Here is a 21,074-nt window from a genome sequence, read left to right as displayed (position 1 = left end):
TGGGTTGTTGTTTTTGTTCGGTTTTTTTTTTTTTTTTGTAGGGGGTAAACACTTTTCCTTGCTAAGCTGGTTGTTGATTGGAAGATACAACAAAAGTTACCCTTTTTTTCAGCAGCCATTGCCATTCTTTAGCATTATGGCTTTTCTGTAATATTGAGATCTGTTCTAACTACAACAAAACTAACAGGGATCACAGTATAGAGGATTTCTAACATTCTGTTCTTCTGGTTATTTCTTAGGAAGTTAAATGCTTTCTCATTATTTAGGTGCCATTGAAATATCAAAAAAATTTTAACTCCATCAGAAGTTTTTTTGAAAGCAGCTAATCACAAGGCATCCTGGCCTTTTGGAGCAGGACTAATGTGTCAGATCATAGTTCCAGCAACCAGTGAAAACATCCTGTTCCCCAGAAAATTCACTGGTTATCAAAGCTACTGACTGAACAACTAAGCCATATCCATTTCTAGTGAGCTGAAAAACTCTACTATCTATGGATATCAGGCATGACATTAGGAGTCATAAAAAGTTACTTGTGAAAATGTTTAATCAGAGGGATTTCTTAAATGAATCTAGCAAAAAGGACAAAATAAGTTTGTAGTTATCTGTGGGAAAGCAAGGGAAACTGTCATTTAGAACCCTGTCCAGCAACTAGAAAAGGTTATTTCTTCTATTCCTCAAATCCAGCATCCCAGGACAGTCAGAGATGCTAAGCAAGGAAGTGTACAAATGGACAGAGATGGAAGGATGGATCTAGATGGATAAAACTGAGACTCACAGCTAGCACTCACTTCCCCCAAACTTTTAAGTACCATACAGTCTTGACAGAAGCATCCTTGCAGGTGCAGAGCTCACTGGACCTACCTGACATTGTGCTGCCATGGGAAGCCAGTCAGAGCAGTGCAGGCTGGCAGGAAGACACTTGAGCAGGACACTCAGGAGTTTGAGAGGTGGGTGTCAGCTGTGAATAATCTGCTCCTAAGAGGTCTCAAAAAGAAACTGAGCCTTTCATTTCAGAGTCTGTAATAGCTACAGTCTGAGAAAGAGATTTTCAGCCAGTACTGTCTGAGAGAGAGATTTTCAACCAGTACTGAGCAGGACTTGTTTAATAAACATGTTTGGAGATAGTGAGCATATGTGACATGTTTTATAGATGCTATGCAAAGGTTAGAAATAACTTGCTGAGAATACTCTGGCCATAACTTAACAAGTCCATTAGATAATAAAACACCACGTCTGCCTGAAGTAGGCTGTATACAATAGGCCACAACCTGTTCTCTTCAGGAAGTTACTAACGTGCGACAGTAAAACAGAAATCTTCATGGAAATCTTCGTGTGACAGCAAGACACAGCCGCCTTGGAGCATGCTTGTGTCTCAAAAGTATCACTCAAACTCTTCTAACAAAGCAAAGTTAAATGATGGTTTTTGAGTGGGGTTTTCTTTCAAGAATTGAAAGCCATGCCCCTACTTCCACCCTATCCTCCATTTGAACATCTCTGGAACTGCAGCACGAATTAACACTGCCCAAGCCTCCTACTGAGGCCCTGCAGTCTGCCAAAATACTCAGACAGTGCTTTGGAAAAATGTTGGCTTCAATTCGTATCCTAGCACAGCTTTCTAGAGCCTCAGGGAAGGCATAATTCAAAAGAAGCACTGATTAAGCAGGCTGAACTGCTCAACACAAAGCTTCCATTCAAAAAGCCTGCTGTTTTTCAGCCTGAGTTGCCAACAATATTTATCTCACTGCTCAGATCACAATCCCATATTACAGCATGAATTATAGTTAAATCCTGATACACAGCAAAGACTTCTGAGATAAACAGCGCAGCAGACCAGAATTTCTTACACTAATCGGTGTTATGTAGGAATATATGAGCAAGGAAAGCAAAAAGCAGCACAAGTGTAATGCCACAGTTTGCCCATACCTTTCTTTTTAGTTATTCCCAGACAGAGGCAGTGCCCCAAGATGGCTGTAGAGTAAAACCCCACCTGAAACCTGGCAGCTGTTGCCAGCTTTTCCTACTGCAGATGCCTTCCTAAAGAATTCTTTCATAACATTTCATGCACACAAAGCATCCTCAATTTCACTTGAGCTGACCTACAGTAACAGGCAATTCTCTACCTCTGCCCTCAGAAGTCTTCAATTAAAATTCAGAATGGTTCTGTGTATAGCTAATAAATGGCTTAGCAGCAGTGAGCTTACGGAACAACCACCTCTATAATCCAAGTTCCAGAAAAAATACACAAAACTTTTCTATGAAAATAAATTGCCAGTCAGAATGCTCTAATTGACCCAAGCAGTGCAAGTTTCCTGTCAAAAACTGTGTCAGGGAAACACATATGCAGTTATCACACCACAGTGCATACAGACTGTGCTGTCTTGGCTTAACACCAAATAGAAACATTGCCTGCTCATGAAGAACTCAAAAATCTCACACAAACTGGCAAACCAATTTCATGGAACAATTCTACACCATAATTGAGAAAGGCATCAAACCTCTGAAATGAAGAATGGAATATAATGGGTAAGCAATATGAAAATCTATTCAGCTATACCCTTCTGAGCATAAGTCACAAGAAACAGACATATGTAATGGTATTGCCCCCCAAGAGTTTCTATATGAAAAGACTCATTAAAGTAGGTGCTGGTGTTTCATCATCTACTAAAAGACTGGCTTTGGCTTGCAGCATTTGGTTTGATTTTAAATCAATGCATGTGATTTACTATAGAAGGAACTAAGAATCCAGTAATGAGATTGCAATAAAACAAATAAAATATGTGAAAAAAGAAAATCTCAGTTAGCACTAATCAGTACAGCTGCAGTGCCTATAGAGGAGCTATGCTAACTAACCCACTCGCTCCCAGAGAATTTCCTCACCAAGATCCCAGTTCTTCTGTTTATACCAACAGTTGCATCACAATGTATCAAAACTGATTTTTTTTAAAGAAATTGTATCCCTATAACACAGTGTTTAAACAAAATTCAGAAGCAGGAACTACACCATTTCCTAGTTACGAAGTAAAACATTTTAGAACTAATAAAAGTTGCTCCTTTTTCTCCTTCCCATTGTCTAGAGCTTATTTCTCTTCTACTAGGGTACCTTCCAGATCTTTTTCCATTAACTGGTTTTAAGATTTTTTGAGGTCATTCTAAGTTTTCTACAGTTTCAGAATTTTTGTTGGTCTTTTTTTCTAGTTTTTTTTCTTAAGAAAAAAAATTACAATTTCTCTTTAATGCCATCGTTAGTGACATGCTTAAAGAAGCCCAGCTGAATTAGACTCCCAGTGTGTCTTTACCAGGCTTAATTACCACGGATATTTGGTTTAAGATGGTGTTGTAAATGAAAGACATGCTGGAAACACGCAAATATACTGAAATTCAATGGGAGTATGGTGAGGAAAAGGGTGGCAGCACCAAATGCTAGCATATTGTTTTGCAGTGTACAAAAGAATCCCAATATTATCAAAATTTAATCATCAGATAACTCAGGCTATTAGAAATCACTACACTAAAAGGTGCTAGAAATAGTTTCTGTAACAAACATTCAAAATGCACATGTAATGCAATAAATGAAATTATTATATAACAGTAAATTACAGTGAAGCAGCTACAACAACCAATCCGTCCACACACCACAGGAAAAACAAAACCAGTAAGCCAAGCATCAATGTTTACAAAACCCTTTTCACCAGTTATTTTATATAAACTTTTAATACACTGGGGATGTCTATAAGGGAACAGCAAGAAAAGAGACTTGTTTAACTACATTTATGAATTTCTCACTTCTCTCTCATAAACACAAGTCAGCTGGTGATGTCCTGGAGGAGAAAAATCATCTTAAGACATTCTAGGCTAGACATCAAATAAAACCCTGGGAAAGCCTCGTGACCTTCCCACAGAAGTGGAGGAGAATACTGTTTTCTGTTCTCCGAACAACTCCTCCTTGGTTATTTACAGTCTACAAAAACTGGACTTTTGGTCCATGATTAAAAAAATGCTGGCAAACACGTGGCTAGAAAGGATGCCCAAACAAAAGCATGCTTGGGGTGGCATGGCACAACTCAGTCAGATGTGTCAGCCATATATTCTGAGTTTCTTCCAAAGGAGATACAAAAGACAGTAATAACAGCCCATTTTCATATTGCTTTTACCGTAATTAAAGATTCAAGTCATTACTATATGACTGAACAAGGAATGTGAACTAGATGAGCTCACAGGGTTCCTTGCTATTCAATTTCTTTTGATAATTAAAAATAACAGACTGTGCAGCACACCATTTTCATTCCTTTTATCATCCCTTTAGCGAACACAATAACAAACATGTTGGTGCACAATGCGGTTAAAAAACCCCACCATTCTAAAGGACTACTTTATTCAGTGCAGTTTATCTTTAAATGCTAACAGGAACACATGAAGAAATAGAGGGGAAGAAAGTTCAAGCACTGCAACATTTAAAAATACTGAGTTACTTTGTTCATTATTCTGAACCTTATTTGCACAGCACGCTTTACTATCAGGGGTCCAACTCCTCCTTCCAACTGCAGAACAAGCTTGACTTAACACAGAAGAAAATGTAAGCTGATGACTTGGGACCAGAACGGGCATCTTAGGGCTACTGGATCCGGTCACTGGTCACTGCAGTCATTCTATTTTATTAATAAACTTACCCTGGTTTGTCTTTAAATCTGACTGATTTATTTGTGAAAAGCAATTACTTAATACATACCACAAGAGCTGCAATTTTGTCATTTAACCCCAAAGCCTATGTGTTACATGAGCCAAGTGTACACCCCAGCTTTACTTTTCCCTCTAGAACGTGAGGATGCAGCAGTGCTGAACTCTCTCTCAAAATCAGAGTATTCCAGGCAGCTTGTTAAAGTCCAGCAACATTGTTTCAAAGCTCTTAACAGAGGAACAGCTGGCACACGACAGTCAGCTCAAGGAAAACAATGTAATAAATCTCATGAAAATAAATGGAAAAGAAAAAGGGTTTACATACCTATGTTTGACAGCTGTGAATGGATCTGTAGTTTTCCAATTGTGCTTCAGTGACGAGTTTCCTGACCCAGCTCAGATCTCTTGAATACCATAGTCAGGCACAAAGAGCCATTTCTCATCTACAGGAAGCATCAGCAAAGAGAGAAAATAAAACCAAAACAGCGTAGTTCAGACCAATAGCTATAACATTCACAGGACATGGGAAGCTGCCAACCCCACACAACCACCCTCCCCACCTAATTACATTCAGCTGCTTGTCATGTGGTCTTGCTGACAGATCAACTGATCTCTTTTCCCCCTTTTAAAAGTAAGCAAAGTAGCTAACTATACCTCCCTAAACCAGGTAACACACCTTGAGCTTTTGCATAAACTACTGACCCTCCTCCTTGTCATAGGGAGAGGAAGTTGCAGTGTGTGAGTGCAACTTTTTCTAAGTATACAAAAAAATAAAATACAGCAAACACAATAGCCTACTCTACTGAAACACAGCAAGCACCAAAGTTCCCCAGAGTGGTTTTATTTCCCACCTTTACGGACAGCAGAAAAGGTTAGTGATAACGAAATCACCACAGATACTAGAGAGAGACCGTGTGAGAGGGAGCTGGAAGGATTTGGGAGGACAGTGGCAGCTGTACTGTAGGACCTTGTAGGCATCTGTGTCCAGTCCTCTCTGCTGAACCACTTCTGATGGCAACAAGCTCCAAGAAGAGATCGGAGTGATGATATTGCCAGAAACTTTCTGAAACACTGATGCTAAACCTGCAAGCTCCTGTCCCTGCACAATCTTAAGAGACACATGCAGACATTTTAAACGACTCCAAGGAAATAAAACTACTGATTGAACATGTAAACCAACTCTTCAATGAGTCAGTTTCCAAGGGCCTGTTAACACAGGCCCCTAAGATGCAGAATTCACACGTCTGCCCTGATTTCAACACCGGTGTCTGCACCGAGGCACTCGCTGGATGGAGGGTCCTGCACTGGATCCAAGGGCTGAGACAGGATCTTCACAGCCCCCTGCAGTCCCACGAGACCTCTTCCCCTCTCAGACACCCCTGACATTACAGATGCTCACAGGAGAGGACTGAAAGGTGTGGACAAAGCAAGTTTTGCACTCACTATGTAAGATTTAGCAGATGTGAGCTTTTGCAGACAAGTGTCCTTGCACAATCCTTTCTTGCCTCAGTTTCTTTCCTCAAGCTGCTTCAAGAGCAGCAAAGAAAGAAAATTAAGGTGGTGTCTAAAACTAGTCTCCAATCTTATAATTTAAGAAGTGCTGCAGACAGGCTGCTACAAACTTTTAACGTATGGATTCATCTACCAATAACAAAGACAGCTCCACATGCTTCTTAACTCACTTGTTTCAGTGTTCAACTATCTCACCTCCTCTCGTGAATCGAGGCAATTTTTATTTTCCTTGCCCTGGTGAACATCTAAGTTCTGTTATACAGAGCTGGAACACTTTTTATGCCCTGCCTTAGCTTTTCCCCAGAATTAACTAAGATATATTTCTTTGACGTTTAGTTACAGGTTGTAATTTTTAAAACTCTACCTCTTCTTGGTTCAATCCAATCTTCTATAAATTTCACCAGTTTTAGAGGAATATAAAGGACTCTTTTTTGCTCCTACATGCAATTAAGAAACAGAATTGCACTCAATTTTCAGCAACATGCACATTTTTAATCTTTAACTGCTTGCTTCCCTGATCAATACTGGTACATTTGCTTAACTGTGAAGAAATATTCAGACCACAAGCACCCTAGAATTTCTGGTAACTGCTCCAGAGTGCAGAAGGAGGAACAGGATAAGAAGTGTTGACAGACAAAGCAGCAACTTGTCTGCCATGTTGCAAACAGCCCTGGGGGGTGACTACACACACTGAGCACAAACTGTCTGTCTGGAAGTCTCAACCAGCAATGTAAATGGAGTTCAAACTCCTCCACACAGTCACATGTTTGCCATCTTTAATGGAAAAACAATTCATAAATAATCCCCAGACTTCAGTGTTTTATTTCAGGATGAAATGAGGCTGCTCAACTTGCCTCTTACCAACTTGGTGTGAGGAACACCAACTAATTTTTCCTTCCCTCCTCCCAGACAAGGGTTTTATCCAAAACAGTAAGACTTTGCCAGAAAGGTACAGCTGAAATAAAGAGGTTTTCTTGAGGGTGAAGTTATGTTGATTTCAAACTGGAGATTTATAAACTGGGAAGACATCAATGTTTGGTTATTTATAGTCTCTGTTTTTAAACAAACACGTCTGCAGCCTCTCAGCAAATGCTGCACAGGCAGCTGAGCCAGCCCTGCTGTGGTGGCAGGAAGCAAAAGCAAACCAAGCAGCAGCAGCTGGAACAGGAACCACTGCAGGCAGCCCAAGGTGAGCCTTCCTCCCACTGCTACCCCAATCCGAGGGGGTTATAAGAGCTTGGACATCTTCTCAGTTTATGTAGGGGATCAAAATTACACCAGTAAAGTTCTGAAACTGTGAAAAGCAGTTTTGAAGCTCCAGCTCTACAAAGGAATAACCATCTATTTAGTTATTCAATATTCCTGATGTTTTTACAAGTTCTATGAACAGGTTGTATGAACAAAGTTATCTCAATGCATGGAATTTATGGTCTACTTGTAAAAATTTTGTATGCTTTGCAGGCCCAGGAATTCAAGAGGAAATTTGAGGAGTTAAACACAGTGAACAGTGTGGAGCATTCTTCATTACAAGCATCAGAATATTTGCCTTCATACATTCCATGCCCCTGAGAAAATTTGCAGGTGTCCAAACTGTCCTGTAGCAGATGTTTCTTCTGTAAGAAAAATGCTGATTGCTACCTGCCCACAGAAATAAAGACATCTGCCACTGGAGAGAGGAATAGGAGAAGAAGTGGATCTAGTAACAGCCCATTTCAGATAATGCTACAGAACACATCCCTGTTTCCAAAGCCAAGAGCTGTGCCTAACATCAATGTCATCTGCCCCTGCTCTGCAGTAACATATCAATACCTCAGGACAGAACTCAAAAGACCTGCAAGGAGGAGATAAATTCCATATAAAGGATTTTTTCTTTTGCTTTCCTCTCACCAGTATCCTTTCAGGGAAGAAAAGAAAAAGAAAAAGAAAAAAAAAAAAAGAGACGACAACCCACACTCACAAAATCAGCTTTCACACCAGAGCTCCAGAACTGTAACAGCTGAACTTTGCCAGGACCAAATCATGAAATATCCCCTCAGTGATTAAAATAAAAGTAGGTCAGGCAGGCCTTTCTGCTACCCAAAGGCACACCTGCTAAATATTTAGTAATATTCAGATTAAAGTAAAACTTTCATTATGTTCTTTCAACTGTAAGCCAATCTAGGCAATTTTAGTAATGGTGACAGAGCTTTCTTTCAGCATTGCAAGAGATAAAATATCGGTATATTTAAGGTCTGTAGATTTCACCTGGAAAAGAGGTTCTTTAAAATAATCTGCTCCAAGAGAGGCTCTAGATAACTACCTTTCAAGAATTACCAGGGTCTCTTCAACAATAAAAAGTTAACAGTAAAATAATCAACAACTGAAAAGCATCAGCTTTGCTTTCACAGAACATCACACTGCCTAAAGACAGGAATCCTTTGCAGCAGCTGGGCACTCAAGATCAGCACTTTGAGAAACTTCAGACCAAACTCTTGTCATCAGAAAAAACATCAAAAGATTGCTTCCCAAAACAAGATTTATATATGGTTATATTTGGCCTCAAAAAAGATTAGTAAAATTATCCCAAACAAGCGACTTTAATTGATCTGTCAATTCTGTTCAACCGCAGAATTTCTGCCTCTACATCACTTTCTGTTAATGCCCACGTAGGCACAGTCTATCCCCAAGGCAAAGCCAAGCGTAGATACCTACTCCAGATCTGAATTAGAAGGGGAAGGAAAGAACCCTTTAATACCTGAACCAGGTTCTCTCTTATTACAGGTCTGAAATATCAGAAGGAAAATTGTATTAAAAAATACTATTGTACATGTCTTTGTATAAGATGTTAAAACACCAAGAAATGGTGAAAACAAGTTTATTTAAAATGGCAATAAAATGTGTATGAATAAACATGAGTATTTGTTCTGACTGAAATGAGCAAATGTCATCATTTTGCATGTAGGAAATGGTATTTTGGCAACATTTGCACTACTCAAATTATATAATCTGTACTCAAAAGAACATTTAATCTAAAGACGGATGGATTATTTGACATGCTACAGCTCTTCTGTGAGACTATGTTGGTTCACATTTGGTAAGACTTATGAAGTGTGTGCCTGACTGCATGAGGAGAGCACCTAGAGCAGTACTGCATGAGACACCAGTGGCCCTGCATTGGGTGAGAAGCTGTAAAAGCACACCAATAATCTGATGTCTCTATCTTCAGCCTGAAGAGCTACAAATCTCATTTTAGATCAGTGATCTTTGTCTACTTTAAAGGGTTGATGACTAAGTGAACTTTTTAAATTAAAAAACATAGTAGCTTTGCAGGAAGCTTCTGTCCCAATTTAAAGGAACATGTGCACTACAGCTACTTAAGAAAGGATTTTCAAGGTTTTACAATCCTATATTAATACAGCTTTGAAAGTGTCTGTCATATTTTTATCCACACTAAAGATTGATTGATATGTGTTTATTCTTAGCACTACCTAATCCAACATGTTATTTGAAAACCAATTTCAGCAGAGCTGGGTTCTCTTTCCAGCAAAAGAAGACCTTGTTCACATCTTTTCTGAATCTACTTAATAGGGCAAGTGGTTCTTCATTCTCCTCACAAGCTGACAACAGTGCCTTTTACACTTTAAATCTGCCCTCAGGAGGAAAAATGGAAAGGTTAGTTATGTGAAATATGTGACAGAGAAGTCTGCTGCTTCTGAGCTACAGCAGAGTAATGCTTCTGCAGTGTATTGTTCTTTGATCTTCCATGCAATGAAGCACATGAAACCAAATTAAACACCTGTGATGCCTATTTTTATCTACCATTTCTTAAAGCATGAACACCATTAACATTACAGCTCCTTCATATTCCCATTTATTCAGTGACTCCCCGGGTTAACTAACCTGACTGGTCGATCTACCTTCCTTCAGGGTGTGCAGGAGGAATGAGTGGGCTTGGAAAGGTGGTGATTCTGCAGTACATTACCAAAGTAGGCCTTCAGTTCCATTGGCCCCATTCCAGTCCCTGTGTGACTCCCAGTTACTAAAAACGTTACTGCTCCCATTCTTCATGCTCCCACAAGATGCTAGGCTGAAGAAAAATTCCCTAGGGCTCAACACACCACACTGGAGATTATAAATGCAATAATGACTTCTTGGAACAAAGCTCCAAATTTGCAATGCAAAAAACAAAGCTGAAATGAGGACATGCCTCTTAGCCTGGTTTCCTAAGGAAACAAAGCTCATTAGAGAAGGGCAGAGACACTGAATTTCTGTTATTTCTGCCTTCTCCCCCAACATTTGAATCTGCTGATCAGCTTTAACATTCCTTTACAGAGGGGAAGAAGCCACATAGATCTGAACTTTCTCTATACTTTGTGAAAAAATGGCAAGCTGGGTAAAGGGATGTGTGGGATGCTGCCTCCCCTGAAAGCTAGCAGTTACAGTTTCCAGTTCTGCAAGGGAAACCCACCAGCTGCCCAGGTCGTACCTGCCACAGCACATACTGTGACCGTCATTCAATATTACATTTGCTTTCAAGTTGAATTTAAAAGACACCATCTATTTTAAAAGCAAATCTACTATTAAAAAGTGAATGGAATAAAACCAGTGGAGTTTTGCTGAATTAGCAGTCCAGATTTGGGGGGGGGGGGGGGAATGGGGGGCTGGGGGTGTGCTGTCTCATGTTTTAAAACCTACTAAAAAGCATGATTCTACTTTTGCAGCACGTTCTTTTCACAGGCCTTCCAAAGCCTGCTCTGCAGCTCCTCATGACACACAGCAGAATCTCAGGCCCTGTGGGCTATATCCAAACAGACAATTCTAGAAAACTATCAAATAGAGATTTATAGTCACCTCTTCCATTTCACAGATAAAGAACATTTTAAAAACTACTACTTTAACAGCTCCAACTTGAGTCTACATTTATCCAAACTAAAATTATGAGAATTTTGCTATTAAATTCAGAAGAAACACAATCAAATCAGGCAGTACTATCTCCAAACTCTGTTAACACCATCTCTGTACAGAGATGTCTATCCTGACACTGTTCCAAGAAAAAAATATGGAAAAAAATAAGTATTAGTCAGACAGTTCACGCTCTGACAGAAAAGACCTGTCAAGTTGAATCAATTTTAGAGGAGAAAGTCAGTGGAGCATGTGCAGTTACATGCACAGGATCTGATAGTGCTGCATGAGAAAGACTCTGTTGGAAACGGATGATACCAGCAGGGCTAGAAATAACCTGATACCCGTATTTTGGGTCATATTCTGTCACGTATAAAGTTTGGTTTAGAACAAAACTAGTGGGGATGGGGGAGGAGGAATTATGATTAGCCTCTGCAATTAAAAAAAAAAAAAACAAGCCACCATAAAAAGACCCCAATTATCCTGCTTTTTGCTATAATTCACATTCCGAATGTTATTAGGCTTCCAAGCAGACTTGGAAAGCACCAGCCATTGGCAATAACTGTAGCAGCAATTCATCTCATACAAACCTTGCATAAAACAGCTTCACAGCACAAGCAATCCCACAACTGTGAGCCTTGAGTGATTCCCTGAAATTCTCAAAATGCACCACCACTCCATGACAGTCACAAAATCACCAGCAGGGATCTCCAGGAGGAAGCTAATTTCCCTCAGCAACTACCAATATAAAATACTGTACTAGCAAGACTGGTGGATACACAAGAGAAAAAACAGAAAACTTGCATTTTTTATTCATAGAAATGAATAAAGTTTTCTTTTCCCCCTATCCAACATACATGCTTTATTGGTCCTTATCACTACTAGCAGCCTTCAGTCCAGTCCAAGTATTTCCTCTCCCCAGTGGTGTTACTGGAAAGAATTGTTTTCTTCCTTTCAGTTCACAGAGCAACCGTTTTCCTTACCGTCTTTGGGCGATAAGAGAACCAAATGAAATATCCCACAGTTAGGAAGATAATGAGCCAGACCTTAAGACAGACTGGGCTGACTTTGGACAACAGCACTTCTCCAGAGAACCTTCATCACCTTTTAATGACACATGCTTAACAGAAGTATTATAAAAATTGTGCAACAGTTGTTTTCAATTTTGCTTTGCGTTCTGCTGTTTCTAATTCAAACCTGAAAGGGGCTTACATACTTGAAAGCCTATCCTTTCCAACAAAATAAACTGCTCTTAAAAGAGGCATTGCTTCTACTCTTGGAGCTCAACTTACCTGAAAGTATTACTCCAGATTCAGAGTTTTTATCCACTTTGCTATTTATTCCTTTATCCTGTTATCACCTTTCAAACCAATAGCTCTGCACAGCTGCAAAACTGGAATCACAAACTCCAAAGTTAATTTGGAATCAGCTACTTGATTTACTTGATGGGTGTAGCAGTGTCCTTACACCCATCCAGTGCTTTATTTGCATATAAAATATCATAAAATATTTCAGCAAGGTGTACTCCTTAAAGTCCTTTCATTCACATATCACATTGACACAAAGAATTATTGCAGAAGTGCAGATTAATTTTCAAAATACCCTTCACAAGTAAATTTTTTTTCAAAATACCCTTCACATAAATTTGACTTTCAATTTAAAAACATTGCTCACATATATACCAACTTCTTTTGTCTACTGCAAACCACAGATTTCTGGAAAATTTTTACTCCTGCTAAATTTGTATCTTCACTGGTGTTTTCTGCCCCTTTGCTACCTTATTACCAGTCTTCACATTGTCTTCCGGAAGTGCCTTTTCCTGACACGCTTTATTCTTACCCATTTCTCATCAGTAAAAGTATCAGACATAGGGAAAGAAAATAGTATGAGAAATGGGTTTGCAAACTCAGGAAAATATCACTGCACTGGTTTACATTTTGATATCATCCTCAGGGCCATAGAAGCAAGGACATTTGCCTGGAAGAACTTGTTAGGTCAGCTCCAGAGTGCTGAAATGTGCCAAAATGTCAAAAAGATTCCACCACCCAGTATATGCAAAACTGTCACACACACCCCAAAGCATCCTCAGCCCTTTGAAGCCACACCAACACCAGAGGAAAAAAGTATGCTAGTTATATGCCATATTTTAATCTATATGTCATAAGGCTTATTAGACTGTAAAATAAATCACAGGCACTGAGACTACTTATTACTATAAATCAAAAGTAAATTCTGCTGTTTTATGTATGAAAACACAACAACGTAAGGCTGTTCCAGGAAAGAAAGTCAGGGCTAGGACTTATTCACAAAGCTCCACTGGAGATAAAAGGATCATTAAATCATTAAGTGATCTCAGCTGATTTAACATGGTTCGAGTTAGTCCTGCCTCCTGACAGGTATGCAGTTCTGACTAAGAAAAGAATAAAAGAAATGAGGAAAAGAAATCTCATAACCAGATGCTATACCCAGAGGAAGACTGATTTGGAATATATTTGTATGAATAGAAAAAAAATGTGTTTCTGCTATAGAAAGCTGCCTTTTAAGTAAGAATTTATCAAACCATGCTGTACTTTTTTGCCATGTTTGAAGCCAGTGTTGTAAACTCAGATTGTATTTGCAGCACTGGGTGGTATCTACAAAACAGGAGCAAAAGCAAGCTCCAGAGCACTACATATGCCAAGCCCAGAAACTGTTTATCTATAAATACCTAAGTAACCCTTTGCAGGACCAATCACAAGCGCAGAGTACAACAATGCTGCTTTAATATAGAAGGGAATATTTGATGATTAATTATTTAAATCATGAGTTTAAAACATTTTAAATGCAACTTAATTATTTGCTGGGACATCAACAGGCGAAAAAGAGTTGTCATTCTTTATATTCCACCTCTAGTGCCAATTTTGCCTGTTTCTTAAAATTAAATTAATTTCTAACTACCTCTGTTGACTGTGACAGACTGATCTTAGTAATGGTGTTGATCTGCTAGATTATGCTGAAAGCTGACAGACCTATCACTGGTCACTTAGCAGCACAGTAGATATCCGGCAGTATCAGCACAACCAAGAATTCAAAGGCACACAGGGGTTACTGCACGTAATACTTGTTTCTGTAAATGTCAGAAGCTATTTAAGAATTCTTTTATCTCATCATATCTTCTCTTTGAAAGAAAAGGAAATGTGTAACCAAGTGATAAAATAATGTGCTCCCATGTTTAACAATAGTGATAAAACAAACTTACAGTCTGGTTTTAGACATCTGGTCGCTGATGAGAAACTTTGTTAACTGGGAAAATAAACCAGTGTAAGTTGTAGAACACCCTCTCTCCCCAACTCCTTTGTGCAAGAGATGTTAAATTAGAACCCTGAACATGCTGTTCTTTTTTCCATCTTTTTAACTTATGCTTTTAAGACATCCATTTAGCATCACAAATTCTATTCCTACATTTACCTAACATTTAAAATGCATATGGTAGTATATGCTTTTCCCTTGCTGGAAAATACTTGGAACACCCACAAAATTAGTAAAAAGTTTGTGACAAGAAAGAACGGCTGAGAGAAGATGTCTGTGTAAGATTAAGTTTCCAAGAAACCGCAGGCAGAATAGATTTCGTAGAGTTTCAAAGAAAAACCTGTAAGTATAGTAATACATCACCTTGCAGAACTAACTCCAAACACGTATGTGTTATCCTGATGAAAATCTCCTAAGCACCGTCCATGAGGGAAGGAAGCGTTAGAGGAGTCATACAATCAGAAAGCTCAAAATATTCCTGATGCACCTCTAAGAGATAAAAATTGAGTGACTTTGACAGTTTTAAGCATGTCCTTTATACTTTGCTAGCACCATTAAAAATACCACTTATATATCAATATACTCTAGTTACTTACAGAGCTAGGAAAATCAATAGGTGTTTCTGATAGATTTAGCTTTCTTTAGAGCCAAGGTCATCTAAGTGTAAATTCAACCCAAGCACTGCAAATCAGGCTGAAGGGCCCTTCTGAGCCTTCTTAGCAAGAAGCCTCCCTCAGACAAACATGCACTGTTCAGAAAGGAGCAACAGGTCTGTGGATACTCACATATAAGATTTAAGTCCTGGCTAAGCAGATATAACATTATTATAGTGCTTTCACAATAATTTACCACTTTTAAAGCCTTTTTAAAAAATTTAAACCAGACATGCAATCCCTTTCTCCTCTGTAAAAAGAAACGCACGCTTAAAGCGGTGGGAAACTTGCAGGTGCTACAGCTGCTGCGCAGGAAGGCCCGAGTGGGGTTATTTGTTCGCATTCAGGGCAGCAGCTGTGAAGGGAAGCACATGAGGGGCAGTTCAAAGGCCGAGGCTCCGAACGTCTCGCTTCGATCTCCCGAGTGAGGCCCCTTTATTAAAGCCCGGGTCGCTGTTTTGGAGGCGCGGGCCGAGTGATAGGGCGGCAGCACCCCAAATTCCCTGCCCGAAACACCGTCCTGGAGCTCTGATCAAGCCCTCTGCCGGCCCGGCCAGGCCAGGCCAGGCCAGGCCGAGCCGAGCCGAACCGAGCCACCCCGGCTCGCTGCCCTGCTCGCCTCCCCTGCCGCTTTACCTGCTCGCCTCCCGGCCGCCGGAGCTCCCTCAGCCGCGTCCTGCCGCACCTGCCCTTTTTTGGTCTCCGACCGTGTCTTTTCCGTCAAGGCAACATCACTTCCCGTAAAGCCCGAGGTGGGGGCGGGTTGGGCGGCGCCGCCCCGGCGTGTCCCGGCCCCGCCGCAGCCACCTGGGCGGGGTGAGCGCAGCCCAAGGGCAGCACCGCGCGGTGCTCAGCGGCATTAACCGGGCTGGCTCTTCAGCCCTTCCCTCCTCACCTCTCTGAAAGATCCTGCGCCATTTAGTAAGAATTCATGAGAGGCGAAACAGGTTTTACGGCGAAAATGTGCCGTGCCTGGTTAATGCGCACCACTGTGGGTTTAATGAGTTCTTCCTGCCGCCTGCTGGCTGCCTGCCCTCCCCCGCAAGGGAAGAGTCCTCTTCACTCTCAGCAACTGCCCAATAAACGCTTTCAATCAAGCAGTTTCAAGAATTCAGCAAGCTGTCTTAAGCTCAGTTGCGTCAATAACCCTTTCCACCTGCATCACTTCAGACATCCTCTTTCTTTAGACTTTTCTAATTCAACTGCCATCTTTATGGACAATTCCAGTAGTTACATTTACAAAGGAAGTGCCTACTAGACCTGAACTACACCTCTTCAAAATAAGCTTTTCAATAGATAGTGGTATTGTAAAGGACGCTGTTGGAGTCACTGCAGTAGTTCAGTGTTTGCACTGAACTTTTGCGGCAATTTGTGGCATTTCCTCATAGAATCATGGAATAGTTTGGGTTGGAAGGGACCTTAAAGACCATCTAGTTCCAACCCCGTCATAGGCAGGGACACCTTCCACTAGACCAGGCTGCTCCAAGCCCCATCCAGCCTGGCCTTGGACACTTCCAGGGATGGGGCATCCACAGCTTCTTTGGGCAACCTGTACCAGAGCCTACCACCCTCACTGTAAAAAATTCCTTCCTAATATCTAATCTAAACCTGCCCTCTTTCAGTTTAAAGCCACTGCCCATGTAATATTATGTCCAAACAGCATTTACTGCACTCTGCACCTCCCAGTCCACCTTCTATTGCTATCCTCCCATCTCAGCTTCCATACCACTGCCTCCAGCTATCACATTGTTGGCTTAAATTATAAAGACACCCAGACAATAGGTTTCTTCCCGCATTCTGTCCAAACAAGATTCTGTGTTAAAACCAAAACCTGACATAAGTTTGTCCCAAGATCTCCTGGGTTTGGCTTCTTTTTAGATTTACTGAAGTCTTGACATATCTACTGATCTGGTTTCCCCAAGTCTCAGATGCTGTTCTGTTGGACTAATCCACACCTATTCCAAGAGCCATGCTGTCTTCCTGAGTTACGCACCGAGGCTCTTCTCCAAGTACAACCCATTTTTCAGGCAGACTTATTTATTAAATATCCACTGTAACCTCACTCTGTCAGGAATGAAAGCTGTGTGTATGCACATGTGGTACGTGTGTGTATGTACCTATGGCCAGGTCTGACTGTAAGCTAAGGGTGAAAAAGCTGGGTGCAGTTCCTCTCTCAACCATTTGCACAACTGCTTTCCCAACTGAGCTGATATATTAAGAACTGAAACCGTGAGAAGCAGAGAAAAATTGTATTTATCACTTGGAGGATCAGATCAGAGGCAATCCAAGAAAACCGATGGAGCACAACCACGCAGGAGCAGCTTTCTTCTTCGAGTTTCCTGATGTTATATAAATTAAGATGTGAAACAGACTTTCAAACATTCAGAATGTCATACATAATTCAACATTCACGTCCCAAAGTCTGGTACCAAACACACAGGCACGCAGCTGCAGCTCCAGCAGGCGAGTGGCTCCAGCCCGTGGCCGGGCTGCAGAGGCGGCTTGGGAGGGACGGTCCCGGCGAGGGACGGTCCCGGCAGGTGACGGTCGCGCCGGCTCCGAGCGGCTCCATCGTTCCCGACGGACGGGGTGTGCGAGGACCGGGCTGCGAGGCGGTGCCTTGGAACGACTCCCTCAGGGCCTCTTGTCGGGCGCGGCGTCCGGCGGCGGCGCGGCGGGGTCGGCGGAGCCGTGCGGGGCCACGGGCGGCTGGAAGAGCGGCCCGTAGATGTAGAGCCCGCTGGCCACGCCGAGCGCCACGGCCACGGCCACGTGCTGCAGCGGCAGCCGCCCCCTCATGCCGGAAGGCAGCGCCGCCGTGCTCACGGACACGCGCGGGGCGCGGAGAGCACGGGGCGAGCGCGCACTGACGGCGCGGACCCGGCACGGCTTAGGACCGCGGCCCACGCCTCCGGCTCGCTACACGGACCGGACGGAAGTGCTGGCGCTGTCCCGCCCCCCGCGGTCGCGCATGCCCCGGCGGGTGGAGGCGGCCGCGGCACTGCGGGAGCGGATGCCGGGAGTGGTGCGCCTCCGCAAGCGGCGGTCGGTGCTGTACAGCACGGCCGGCAGGGCCGCCGCGCAGCGAGGCGCCGGTAAGCGGGGGAGGGTCGGGTCGGGTCGGGTCGGGGGGCAGCCAGCGGCCCCCGAGGGACCCGTGACGGACCAGTCTCGCCCCTGCAGGTGCGGCCGCGCCAGCGCCGCTGCTGGCGCTCGCCCTGGCGCTGCGGACGTTCAATTGCTTCCTCGTTCAGACCAGCTTCGTCCCGGACGAGTACTGGCAATCGCTGGAGGTGGCGCATCGCATGGTCTTCAAATATCCTTCGCCTGCCGCGGCCCCCGCGCCCTCTTATCGCTGCCCGCGGGCCGGAGGGGACGCGGCCCCCGCGGTGCCATGGGCGGGGGAGCGCTCGGGGACGGCTTTCCATGTAAGGTGTTGGCTTGACCAGCAACAAACACCCCACCGTTCTGGCCCAAGCGGGCAGAAGGTCTCGACCGAGATGTCTCGGGTGAAACTTTTCGTTTCAGTTGGTCATGATCTGTCCTTAATATTCATAATTATGGTTACCTGACTTGGGAATGGACAAGTAGCCTAAGGGGCTACTCGTACCCACTGATCTTTGCAAGCATGTACAAAGCATTACAGCTGCTGGCTAAGGATAATGTTCAGCTGCTGGTGAGTATAATCAAAAAATGCGCATCTGCTACTAAAATTCAATTTTAAAGCCTTGTATTTAAATACAGTGTATTTTTATTTTTGTCCAGGTAAAATGCAAAGCCTTGAGTCTGGCAATTAGAGATACGTGAGCACAGAGACCCCACTGACTTTGCATGGGGGCAGAACTCATTCATAGATCTCCAGTCACAGCGCTGATGCCTGTGACTGCAGAGGATTGATTATTCTTGGCCTCCATCAATGTCTTGGAGTTTCATACTGATTGTGTTTGCAGCTACATCATAATTGCCCAGTGGTTCAGTTTTCCAAAGTGTTTAGCAATGTATATTTGTACTAAACTCACAACAAATAACTAACAACAGCTCCTTTTGATTTCTATTGGAGATGAATGGCAGATAATTCTACTTGCCATCTCTGAACACTTTCAGTTGAACTTTAGACATTTTTTTTTTGGCAGAAATACTATCCTTACCCAAGGACCTTACTATTTCATTTGTTAAATCATAGAAGGCTATAAAGAATATTCACTAATTCACTATTTTCTTACCTGAACAGTCATTCAGTAATTCAGTAGTGATCTCCTAAAACTTGGAATTTAACTTGGTTTGTTCCAATTTTCTCTCTGCTTACACAGATCTGGGTCCCTAGGCTTGCACAGGCAATGCTGGCTGCTTTTGCTGATGTGAAGCTTTACTCACTAGTGCAGCACCTTGAAAATTCAGAAACAGCAAAGTTTGTGGTGAGTCACAGCCTTTATAAAATTATGCATGTTAATAAACAGTGGTTTTGCAGTGTAAATAAGAACAAAATTTTAAGTCACACCTTGATGAATTACCACCTTCATTTAGGAACTTGTTTTAATGTGGTGTTCATAATTATTTTCAGCTCTTCTGCCAGCTCTGTTCCTGGTTTACATGGTACTCCTGTACCAGAACTCTAACAAACACCATGGAGACTATTCTTACAATTTTTGCTCTTTCCTACTATCCGATAAAAGGTTCCAAGATGGGGAACAGGTGAGAAACTTCTTCCTAGCAGTACTGATGATTTTTGGTTTGGGATGACACCAATCTACTGATACTGTTTAAAATGATAACTTTTTTTCTTAACATGTAAGGCAACCAAAGCCCCCTCATTCATGTAGCAAGAGTTCTGTCTCATGGAAGGAACACTCTGGTATTTCCTCTAAATATTTTTTTAAGGTTATGTTATAGCTGGTATGTAAAATTAACTATTCCCCAGTTTCCTCATGCAGAGTGTGACTTTGTGGGAAGCTTTATTTTAAACTTTAAAGGACTAGAATATGTAGTAACTTGGGAAAAGATAATAAAAGCTTTTTTGGGGTCAGATATCGGTGAATTTGTGGTCACAGTTTTCTTTACCACTCACTATTTTAAAGTACGTACCTCTAGTGAGCAACTCCATTGCTAACAAAGCAATTCTAGAGTTGCAGCCTTCCAAGCAAAACAGGGTTTCTGCACCCAGAGAATAAAAGTTACTTCCAGTATGAAAAAGTTTTGGCCAGAGACATGACAGTTGTTGAAATGTCACTGTCTGCAAAAGAATTGACCAGACCTTTTGATAAGCTTCTGGGTTTTTTATGTTTCTTCCTTCTAGCTGTAAATATTTAGCTTTGGTAGCACTTGCAGTTGTTGTTCGTCCCACTGCTGTTATCCCGTGGATGCCTCTGGTCTTCAGTCATTTTTTGCAAGAACAGAGAAAAGCAGACCTTATCCTACAGAAGTGTATTCCAGTTGGGTAAGTTCTTTCTGAATTTAACTGGGACTGTGCACAGCTACATCTTAAGATTGGTTTTACCACTGCAAAGACAGACAAGCCAAAAAAGCTGATACCATGTAAATAAAAAAGAGAACAAATAGAGTCCTTTTGCAGAAGTTTAAGGAAGTGGCATGTTTTTTTTAAACTGTTATATATGCTGCAAAAAAGCACTAGGAAAAATTTCATGATGGTGAGATATGAGCAGCATTCCAGTTTAATCTGGGATTGTGTCAAGGATACCAGGTGATGGCAAGTAGCCACTGTACAAGGGCCATGAGTATGGATAATCTTAAAAATACTAGGAATAGGAGTTTTGGCAGCTATCTGGAGAAGATACAAAAGCAATTCAGGCAATATCAGTGCAACGAACTTTCCATTTTTGCAGATTGGTCACAGTAGGAACCTCTTTAATAATTGACCGTGTGTTTTTTGGTGAGGTAAGCTGTTTTAAACTTGACTTATTAGAAGAAGGTTGGGGTTTAGTATTTTAGCATTGATGGATGTTTCAGACTTGTCTGACTTTTCTTGTTTCTGTGACAGTGTCTGGGCTGTGATCTCTAACTATATCCTAAGCCACAAACCTTTCAACACTGACTTCTCAGTTATTTCAA

General features: G+C 41.9%; 2 protein-coding genes across 5 annotated transcripts in view; one reads left to right on the top strand and one right to left on the bottom strand.

Moving 5' to 3' along the window:
• Positions 1–15,775, bottom strand: part of RAB27A (RAB27A, member RAS oncogene family) — a 31,156-nt gene extending 15,381 nt beyond the window's left edge. The window contains exons 1-3 of one of the 3 annotated variants that reach the window (XM_010391198.3): positions 15,645–15,775; positions 14,719–14,844; positions 5,000–5,117 (exon numbers count right to left, since the gene is read on the bottom strand). The gene's annotated coding sequence lies outside the window, so the exon portion shown is untranslated. The remainder of the gene's footprint in view (positions 1–4,999; positions 5,118–14,718; positions 14,845–15,644) is intronic. The other 2 variants (XM_019280931.2, XM_010391197.3) reach the window with 2 other exon arrangements.
• A 2,120-nt stretch (positions 15,776–17,895) lies between these two features.
• The window catches only part of PIGB (phosphatidylinositol glycan anchor biosynthesis class B), an 8,941-nt gene continuing 5,762 nt past the window's right edge, over positions 17,896–21,074 (top strand). Inside the window, exons 1-7 of one of the 2 annotated variants that reach the window (XM_039557353.1) lie at positions 17,896–18,103; positions 18,192–18,324; positions 18,567–18,684; positions 19,319–19,423; positions 19,570–19,700; positions 20,302–20,442; positions 20,849–20,900. In XM_039557353.1, the coding sequence (XP_039413287.1) occupies positions 17,980–18,103; positions 18,192–18,324; positions 18,567–18,684; positions 19,319–19,423; positions 19,570–19,700; positions 20,302–20,442; positions 20,849–20,900 (804 nt within the window). In that variant the 5' untranslated portion in view covers positions 17,896–17,979. The remainder of the gene's footprint in view (positions 18,104–18,191; positions 18,325–18,566; positions 18,685–19,318; positions 19,424–19,569; positions 19,701–20,301; positions 20,443–20,848; positions 20,901–21,074) is intronic. The other variant, XM_039557354.1, reaches the window with a different exon arrangement.

The sequence above is a fragment of the Corvus cornix genome, chromosome 10 (genome assembly GCF_000738735.6).
Source record: "Corvus cornix cornix isolate S_Up_H32 chromosome 10, ASM73873v5, whole genome shotgun sequence".
NCBI classification, from domain to species: domain Eukaryota; kingdom Metazoa; phylum Chordata; class Aves; order Passeriformes; family Corvidae; genus Corvus; species Corvus cornix.
The sequence above is the reverse complement of the archived record's forward strand: the minus strand, read 5'-3'. Positions and strand labels throughout refer to the sequence as shown.